This window comes from Cavia porcellus, unplaced genomic scaffold, assembly GCF_034190915.1.
Source record: "Cavia porcellus strain 051 isolate PalLab524CR breed Dunkin Hartley unplaced genomic scaffold, mCavPor4.1 scaffold_2, whole genome shotgun sequence".
NCBI lineage: Eukaryota > Metazoa > Chordata > Mammalia > Rodentia > Caviidae > Cavia > Cavia porcellus.
This window is the reverse complement of record NW_026947485.1, coordinates 118,579,467-118,589,830: the sequence shown is the minus strand read 5'-3', so window position 1 is coordinate 118,589,830 and position 10,364 is coordinate 118,579,467. Positions and strand designations below refer to the sequence as shown.

The following is a 10,364-nucleotide window of genomic DNA, read 5'->3' as shown; positions in this document are numbered from 1 at the left end:
CTGCTGCTCATGTATTAGTATCCCAGAAATAAGATGAAAGGAAAGAACACTAGGGGAAGACAATGGGGGAAGAGGGTGTTTCCAGGAAAGCACCAGTCTTATTTTTGCTGAAATATAACACACGTATATAATTGCAATGAGTAGCTTGATCACTTTTGAGAGCATCACCACACGTCACTTCCATAGATACATACACCAAAGAGCCACCCGTGACCCTCCAGGTTCCTTCATGTGCCATCCTGCTCACCTGCTCCCGCAAGCATCTGCTGCTTTAATTTTGTGACTCGACAGCTTCATATATCGGGCAGCAGACACAATTCCTGTCTGGCTTCTCTCAGCACAACTCTTTTGCGGGTCACCCGCATGAATCACCAGCGTTTCCTCTCTACTGAAGAGCAGCTGTCCCAGTATGGAGACCCACCCCAGCTCGTTTGTCCTTTCTGCCCATGGGCGCCTGAGCCGTCTCTAACTTCTTGGCATTAGTGACAAACATTGTGAACGTTTAATACCAGGCTTTCAATAGGCATTTTCATGCCTGCCTTGGAGAAAGACTGCTGGATTGTACCACTGAGGCATAGTTAACTCTTCAGGAAGCTTCTGTGTGTTTCCCACAGTGGGCTGCCCCTCTGGCTATCACTATGTACACAATGCTTAACTTAAAAAGTAATGCAAATGACCCTCAAGCTGTGTGTCCTACAGTACAGAGGAAAACCTGTCTTCCTACAGCCTAACTCATCTGTGGTATTATCAATCTTGTGAATTTTTGTTAATCTGGAAAGTGACAACAGAGTCTCATAAATTGCACTTCTTTTCCCTTTTTACTAGTGAAACTGAGCATTTTTCAAATATTTACTGGTGATTAGTATCTCTTCCGTGAACTAACTTCACAGGGTTGCTACCTTTTCCATTGTTTATGCTTCCTTATGGATTTACAGAAATGCTTTTATTTTCCTTTGTATGTTGGAAATCTTGACTCCTAGTCTACTGTTTGTAAACTTCTTAAATAATTGCCCACTGTCATGTAGAAGTTTTTAAATGTTTTCATGTAGCAAACTTTGTCAAGTTTGTCTTTTTAGATTTGCATTCTGTACTTACGGTCTTTTGAATCCAAAGGCCCTGAATATTTTATCCTGTACTTTACTCAAATAGCATATATATTTCATTTTATATTTAGGTCACAACCTCATCTGGACTTTATTTTTGTGTGCAGTATACGGTGGACTGCCAAGGTTCCTGTCCTATTTATTAAACAATAGTTTCTCTCCAGCACTTTCCACAAATGCCATTCCTGTCTCATACTGAATTTTCATACTGATAGAATCTGTATCTGGACCCCGTTCTGCTCCGTTGACTGGACCAGGAAGTCCTCTTGATTCGCTCTTATAACTTTAGGACAGCTGGTGGGATGAGTTCTAAGTTTTCAAGTTCTTGTCTGTTTTTCTCCCAAGGTCCCTTATGAAATCCAAGGTGCTTGTCAAGTTGCATGAAAAATTCTGTTGGGATTTTGATTAGGACTTTGGTGAGCTTACAGATTAATCTAAGGATGATGCACATTTTTCTGAGCACAAGTCTTCCGGCTCAGGAATATGGCACAGCTGTCTGCTGAGTCAGCACCTACGTGATGAACTTCAGTTCATAGAGGCCTTACACACTTTTTGTTCCTCTTAATCCTAAGCAAGGTAGGCTTGGTTGTTATCTTGACTGAAATAATCAATGTTCCATTTCAACTGGTTATTACCAATTAATAAATCACTGCTTTTTATATATGGCATTGCTATGTTCCCTTAGTATGTAAGAGTTTTCTAGGTAGCTGGTGAAAACATCTGGAAATGAAAGACCTTCCTCTTACCTGTCAAATCTGTGTAACTTTCGTTCTTTTTATTGCTTCATCACAATGGCTATTTCTTTGTTGTTTTCGTTTTTATCGGTACCAGGGATCAAACTCACGACCACGCACTTGCAAGGCAGGCGCTTATGCTGCTGAGCTAAATCCTCAGCTGCCACAGTGGCTATCTCTTTTCAGTTCAAAACTGAACAGTAGCAGTAACTGTAAAAACCTTGGGGTTTTTCTTTTCCTTATTTGAATGAATTAATCAAGAAACATGTACTATGTACCATGGTCCAGGCACTGTGCAGGATGCTGGGGCTGTCATAATCACAAATGTGGCTCCGTCCCTCAGGGGGTCACACAGTCAGGTCACACAGAGAAATCAATGGGTCAGCGCACACACATGTATTTCTGTGCTCTGCCAGGCGGGTGGGGCAAAAAGAAACAACACCCCAAGAGCAGTACACAGAGTGACTGCGTCTCAGCTCCTAACACTGTGTACCCATAAAAGGAGCTTTGGGGAGCAACTGGTGAATCTAGGGCTGCACTGGGGCTGGAAATGCATAAAATGGACCTAGCGCATCTTAATGTTGCAGAGAATAAAGAGTTCGTAAAAAAGTAAAGAGAGGGGCTGGGGATTTAGCTCAGTGGCATAAGCGCCTGCCTTCCAAGCAGGCAGTCGTGAGTTCAATCCCTGGTACCGATAAAAAATGAAAAAGACAAAAAAAAAAAAAAAAAAAAAAAAAAAAGTAAAGAGAGAGAGAGAGAGAGAAACCCACACTATGGGGACAGATCCACAGAGTCCACTGACAGAGCCTCCAGAGCCAAAGGTGGAGCGATTTCAGCAACACAGTCAAGTGGTATTGGACACGCCCTCTGCACAAGCCCAAAGATCCACAGCGATTCAAGTACGTGCCTGAGCAAGTGAGAGAGAAGAAAGGCACTCCGGAGATACTTTGTTCTCAAGGAGAGTATGCACCCTTCTCTACACGAGAGCACAGTGTGGAGGGAGGAGGGAAGGGTTCTTCCCGAGGGAGAACCTGACCAGTGACCGCACAGCCGGCAGATCAAGGCTGACATCAATAGTTACCAACTGCTATGTGTGCGCTTACGTGTGATATGGAGGAGGGACACCTCATTTCTGTGCTCCAATCCCGGCACCAGGGCCTCAGTCTAATCCTGAGGAAAACATCAGGCAGATTCCAACAGAGATGCTGTAGAAAATACCTGAGCAGGACTGCAGAGGGCTCTGGGAGGATGAGTGCTCGCCTGGCATATACAGGGCTCTGGGTTCCATCCCAGTTCCATCTCTCTCTCTCTCTTCTCTCTCTCTCTCTCTCTCTCTCTCTCTCTCTCTCTCTCTCTCTCTCATGGACACCTGATGGTATGCCTCCAAATGTCAAGGTCATCACAAATAAGGAAAGTCTAAGAAATCACCACGGCCAAAGGAAGCCTTGGTGCCTAAATGGAACATGGGGCCCTGAACCCCTGGGTCTCACGACAGGGCAGTGGCACTGGGTGAAAAGGAAGGAAATCTGGAAAACTGCGGGCTCTTGTCAGTGATCACGTGTCAGTGTCAGTGCATTAATTCCAGCAAACGGATTGTGTGAAGGGGAAGGCTGGCTGCGAGTATACAGAAACCTTGGTGTGGCCTTCTTGGTTTTTTAAATCAAGCTAACACCTTCTAAAATATAAGGTTAAGAAAAGACCAGGGCGGCCAGGATGGAGTGTCAGGCGAGCGGTGTGAAATGAATCTTCAGGAACAGGTAGGGGTCCCATCACGTCAACTTCTTAGTCACATCAGGACTGTTTTCTTTCTGATTAAAACGCTTCCCTGAGCCAGGAATTTAGCTCAGTGGCATAAGCACCTGCCTTGCAAGCACATGGTTGTGAGTTCAATCCCCAGTACAAAAAAAAAAAAAGCTTCCCTTCAAGAGACAACCTACAATCTGGAGAAAATACTGCTCCTCAGACAAAGGATTACTATCAAGAACATACAAAGAACTCAAAAGAAATCATACCCCCAAATTCAAAGACCAAATCCAAAAATGGGCATCTGAGATGAACACGCACTTCTCAGATAAAGAATTACAAACAGCAAATAAATATGTGAAAAAATGTTCAATGTCACCAATCATTTGAGAGATGCAAATTAAAGCAACACTGAGTTGCTGGTGATTTTCTTGATCCTGGCCATTCTTTCAGGAGTGAGATGGAATCTCAGTGTGGTTTTAATTTGCATTTCTCTAATGACCAATGATGATGAACATTTTTTCATGTATTTATTTGCCATTTGTATTTCTTCATCTGAGAATTGTGTATTGATCTCAGATGCCCATTTTTGGACTGGATCTTTGAATTTTGGGGGTCTGATTTTTTTTAATTCTTTATGTTTTAGACAGAAGTCCTTTGTCTGAGGGAGAGTTCACTAAGATTTTTTCCCAGTTTGTGGATTTTCTTTTCACTATGCTGGAGATTTATTTGACATGCAGAAACTTTTTAATAAGAGGTAATCCCAGTTATTAACAAATGCTGGAGAGGCTGTGGGGGAAAAGGAACTCTCCTACACTGCTAGTGGGAGTGTAGACTGGTGCAACTATTGTGGAGGTCAGTCTGGAGATTTCTCAAAAAGCTGGGATTGGAAGCCCCATTTGTTCCAGCTATTCCACTTCTAGGCATATTCCCAGAAGAACTGAAAGCATCATACCACAGTGATATATGTGCACCCATGTTTATAGCAGCACAATTTGTAATAACCAGATCTTGGAAACAACCCAAGTGTCCATCAATTGAGGAATGGACAAAAAGTTGTGGTATTTTTATATAATGGAGTACTACTCAGCGATAAAGAAGGATTACATTGAGATATTTATAAATAAATGGGCACACCTTGAGACCATACTCTTAAGTGAAATAAATCAAACTCACATGTATGAATACTGAATAGTTTCCCTAGTATAAGAAATGATATAAATACATAAAAGTATGTGGTAATCATGATTCCCCATTATATGGCTTTGAAGGCTTATAAAGTTTTCACTCATTAATTGAATGGTTTTATTCTGGGCTATTTGATTTTATTTTCTGTGATGATATGAACAGCTATTTTGAAGAAAAAAAGACGTCATAATAGCTAGTGCTGATTTAATATTGTCTTGTTTTGAAGTCCCATAAAGCTGTTATTCTTCTGTCTCCATTGGTTTTATCATGTTGTATCTTATTGGATTTTATTATATGTGATAGTATAAACAAAAATTTTTATAGGCAAAGAGATAATATAAAAACCATTGTTCATTTTCTGTTAGCTGGTTCTAAATACCCTGTAATACTTTCATCCTTTTGAATGGTTTCACACTGTCTTGATATGTTTGATGCTCTAGTATACAAAGTCATACTTAAATATTTCAAGGAAAGAGACACTATGGAAACTAATATTAAGTTGGGTTATCTTGTGGTGAAGCACAAGGTTGCTGAAATTGTTCTGTTATGACCTGTATTGTTAGGTTGTTATGTCCTCTTTTATCTCAATCTCCCCCCTTTTTAAAAATTTACTTATTTTTTAATTAAGGGAAGAAATTTTTAAAAATTAGCAGGATATATTATAGTAACTTTTTTGATTTCCTATTAACTTGATTTGAAGCCCTGTATTGCTCTCACCATCTTGTTTTGACTGATTTTACTCTGTTCTGTTCTGTTTGATAGTATCAAGTTTGAGGGCATAGGCAACTACTTTGAAGGCAGTAAGACTCACTATGATGCCCATTCTGGTTTGACTATTGTCTCCTTTGGAAGTCCTGTAATGTCTCCAATGTTTAGGTTTTATTGGTCTTGTTCTGTACTGTTTTGTTCAATTTTATTATACCTGATAATGTAGGAAATTCTTTTTAAGGTAGCAAGAGGCATTGTGGTAACCACTGTTAATTACCTTGTATTCTGTTTTTATATCATGTACTACATCCATCCTTTGTATTGACTGACTCTGCTTTGTTTTGTCACATTTGGTTTTATTCTCTTCCAAAAAAAGTAATAGGAATTGTGGGAGTAATAAAACCTAAAATGTGTAATTGTTATTGTAAAAAAGAGAGGAAAAGAAAGTGCTGTAAAGAATGTGCGTGTGTTTAGGTGTGTAAGATAGATAACCATATTACTGTTTTTGTTGGATCATTGAACACAACTGTTTGCAGTCTCACTGTTTGAATGTCCACTTTGTATGCTTTAATTTTGTAACTTGAACAACTATTTCTAAGATAACAATATGCAATCTGTTAATAGTGATTTCTTACTGTTTAGTTTTTTGAAGTTCTGTATTACTTGTACCCTTTTTTCTGTTTTTTTTTTTTCCTTTAAATAAAATTTAAAAAATTTTTAAAAACAAAACAAAACACTGAGTGCTGGGAGTGGCTGAGCTGGAACTATCACACGTGCAGGGGCCAGGCAAAGCCCTCTGGAAAACAAAGAGCCCTGCAGGGAGCCACATAAACAAGCTGCTGCAGCCTAGAGAACACCAAGCCCCATTGCTAGGCAAAGGAGGTGTCATGTGACACCAAGCTGCCAAATGGATAAATAAATGCACTGCAGTGGCTGAGCAGTTCCATTTCTCCCATTCAGGGAGAGGGCTCCACCTGACCTCAGCTCTCTGTCTCTTGTTTCTCCATCCTTCCCCTCTGGAACTTTGAGATCTCCCCTGACAAGGCAATTGAGATTTCATTTCACTCCAGAAAGAATGGCTAACATCAAGAAACCAACCAATTACAAACGCTGGAAGGGGGCTGTAGGGGGAAAGGAGCCCTTCTCCACTGTTGGAGGGAGTGTACACTGGTACAACCACTGTGGAAATCAGTGTGGAGACTCCTCCAAAAACTAGGACTAGAGGTCTCATTTGACCCAGCTATTCCCCTTCTTGGTATTTTCCCAGCAGAATTGAAATCATCATGTCATGCCACAGTGATGTGTTTGTACACATGTTTATAGCAGCACCATCTGTAATACAAAATCTTGGAAACAACTCAAATGTCCATAAATCAAGGAATGGATAAAAAGATATGGTGCTTATTTTTATACAATGGAGTACTACTCAGCCATAAAAATGATAAAGTGGAGACTTTCATAAGTCATTGGATGCAACGTGAGTCCATACTCTTAAGTGAAATAAATCAGAGTCATACGTTTAAGCACTGGATTGTCTCTCTAGTGTGAGACGCCAAAAGAATAGATGTCATAAATGTATATTAATTCTGAAAATAATGTCATGTTAGCATTCCAAAGTTTTTCTTCCTTTTCAAAATTGTTTTAATGATTTCAAGTGTTTTGGATTTTTCATATTAATTTTAGAAAGGCTTGAAATAGAAAAGCAAAACAAAACTGGAATTTTCATTAGCGTTAGATTATTAGATCAGTTTTCAGAAAATTGTTATCTTCAAGTGTTTCACCTTAAGTGTTTCTTGAAATATTTCATTTTCCTGTAATGTCTTCTATTCTGTATATAGGTCTTTTAGATTTTGCAGTGAGATTTTTTTACTATTTTATATTTTAATATTCTTGTAACTGATGTGTTTGGTTTTTGTCACCAGGAAGCACAAGTACAGTTGCTTAAAAAAATGCTTCCTTTCTGCAGAGGGGGCATTTGTCATCTGCTCTGCCCTTGCATTTTGTGTGTGCAGACTGGGGTGGGGGAGATGGAGACACCAGAAGGGGGCGATTTCCAGGAAAGCTAGGGGGTAAGCTCAGTGACTGTGGAAACCAGCTGGTGCTCTTTCTGCCTTCCTTCCTGCTTCTGCGGTCAGGATTCCTATCGTATGGTCCTTTCTCCGAGACAGCTGTCAGTATTCCTGCTAAACTGCACTGCTTTCCTCTCTTCTTCTTTCCTAATGCCTCATAAACACACAACATTACCTTTGGCTGATGGTCTATGCGGTAGGAGGTCTGCTGGAACTGGCGTATCTCTCGGATGATGTGTGATATCTACCAGCAAGAGAGACAACAAGCAAAGCAGAGGTGATTTCCTGGACTGCACCCCTTATTCTCTTTGGGCTCCCCCAGGTTCCCTCCTCCAGGGCTGCTCATTCCCTGGGCCTGGTGTGCTCACCCTTCGGGGAACCATGGGAAATGCCGAGCATCCATCTTGAACCGCAGGCAGCTGGCTCCGGTGCCTCGGTTTGCAAGATGCAAGCTTAGGGCTCCTGTCCCAGGCTAACTACCAAGAAGCCCTGAGCCTGTGTCCACCATGGGTCAGTCTTACACTTTCTGGAGCCTTATTTCCTCTTCCCTGGCCTAGACCGCTGAGGAAATGAGTCCACGCCAAATATCCTGCAGCAATCAGGAAGCAGCAGGCACCACACCCACTCTCCACCATCTCCTCCACCTCGCCCTGTCCCTCTTCCCTGTCGGTCATAGTCATGGATAATGAAGTCATCACCTACCATCCTCATTTTGGAGAAGTTGACCAGGCCTTCTTCAGTGAAGTTTGGTGTTCCCTCTTCGATAAACGCTAGGTCTGTCAAGTACATCCCGAGATAAGGAACAGCTGGGGGGTTACAACTGCAAGACCAAAAAGCAAGGTTCTCACAGCCATCACACATTCATCAGCTTCCTCTCAGATCACACAGGAAGCCACTCTGCTACCTCAGTCCTCAACTATAAAGACTTTGTATTTCATTTGCAGAAGTCATACTCATGATACGCAGAGCTGTAAACATATTTCCCAGCAGAATACAATACAAAGCATGGCCGTGCTTTCCTCTGTGTTTGAGACAATGGTGTAGTCCAACCGGATGCTGTGGGGACAAATACAAAATACTTGCTGGCAGGAACTGTCTGCAGTACATGCTCAGTGGTCAGAGTGCTTTGCGGAACAGAAACATTGTTAGGGTTTGTAACTAGCTGTCCCCTTAGCCTCATGCAATCACAGATGGGGTTTTTGGAAATTCATTGGATTCTGGGGCTCACAGCTGGGAGGCAGGGCCTGGTGAGCAGAGGTGGTCACTGTGTGCATGGCCTGGAGCCCTCCTGGCTCCTTCTTTGCTCTCTGCTTCCTGTCCACCATGCCCTAAGCAGCTCTCCTCCGCTGGGCCCTCTGCCAAACCATCCTGCCTTGGAGCCAGCAGACCATGGATGTAACCGTGAGCCAACATAACCTGTCCTGTAAGTTGTGGCTGTCAAGTACTGTGTGTCAGTGAGGAGGAAGCAACAAAGACAAGTCTGTGGGAAACCCCTATGTCCTCACCTCATGAAGGTACAAACCTGAGGAACTAGTGGAAAACTTAGTGTTAGTGCTTTGTACTACCGCAGACCTGTTTCCTGTTGTTGTACTTGGATATTTTAGGAGGACCAGACATTAACACCCTAACTATACGGCTAAAGGAGATGCTGGCTTTGTTTTGGAGGGGAGGAAAATGCTTGGTCTCCCCCAAGAGCCCAGGATTTCCACGCAGAAAGAAACAGGCTGGATCCCAGCTTGATCTGCTGCTCAGTGCGACTGGGAAGACTCTGCAGCTGCAGTTTTCTCATCTGTAAAATGGAGCCAGGCAAGCTATCTGCTTAGTGTTCCGTGAGACTCACAAAAGACTCATCGAGCGCTTAGCATGGAGGCTGACATTTAGTAAACAGCAATGAACTCGCATGCTAACATCGCTACTGTTGCTGTTTTTATCATTATTAATATTCCTTCCCTCATCCCATTGCCAGACTAGAGTTTTTCCAGAGTATATCTAGGTCATGTGGTGGTCAGGAGAAAAGAGATGCAGGAGAATAGATTCCATGGGGTGAGAGAACAGGTGGGTGGAGAGAGATAGGGACAGACACACAGAGAAAAAAGAGATCCAGAAACCTAAGGCCCCAAATCAACAATAATCAACAGGGGCTGGAATATTTAATTAAAAAATATCACAAGAAATCATTGTGTTTAGGTCATCAATACTGAAGCAAGAAACCTTTTGCACTATAATAGTTTGATTTACCTTGATATTTTTTTGAGATATTTCCTTTTCTTCTGGAACACACTGCATACCACAAGTGCACACAAGGTGCTTACTGTATGCACTGTATTTTAAGAGAAAAGAGAACCCCGAAACATCCAGGTGATGGAAACTGTTTGTTTGCTTTTCTTTTCCAGCAATGAAGAAGACAGGTCACCATGTATACACTATAAAAATATTAAAATCACTTAGAAATCAAGCTAGACCTACTTTTTAAGGGTTTCTCTGAGATTTTTAAATCTTCCTTCGGATGAAACAGTCTTCTGAAGTTTGTCCATCAGAGCCTTTGTCTAAAACAGAGAGCAAACACTCAGTTTGTCATGAGAGTACCATGGTCTCACCAGGTAGTGAATTGCCAAAAGATGCTGGTCCCCTTGTACTATGGCAAATGTCAGCACGGCACTGAGCAGAGGTCGTGGTGTGAGGATCCCCGTAGTGCAGGGTGGGGCCTTGGGCTGCCCTTCAATGCTGAAAGAGAAAACAGCACCTGGAAAACCAGCACCTAGAACCACACACTCAGCCCCAGGCAGAGGCAGACATGCAGAGGAGAATTGCTGTGGTGT

At 42.0% G+C, this 10,364-nt stretch overlaps 1 protein-coding gene across 4 annotated transcripts in view; it reads right to left on the bottom strand.

Annotated features, from left to right (window-relative positions):
• The window catches only part of Rasgrf2 (Ras protein specific guanine nucleotide releasing factor 2), a 171,145-nt gene that overhangs the window by 5,072 nt on the left and 155,709 nt on the right, over positions 1–10,364 (bottom strand). For all 4 annotated transcript variants that reach the window (XM_063245278.1, XM_063245279.1, XM_003479514.5 and 1 more), the window contains exons 24-26: positions 10,012–10,091; positions 8,248–8,365; positions 7,721–7,789 (exon numbers count right to left, since the gene is read on the bottom strand). In XM_063245278.1, the coding sequence (XP_063101348.1) occupies positions 7,721–7,789; positions 8,248–8,365; positions 10,012–10,091 (267 nt within the window). The remainder of the gene's footprint in view (positions 1–7,720; positions 7,790–8,247; positions 8,366–10,011; positions 10,092–10,364) is intronic.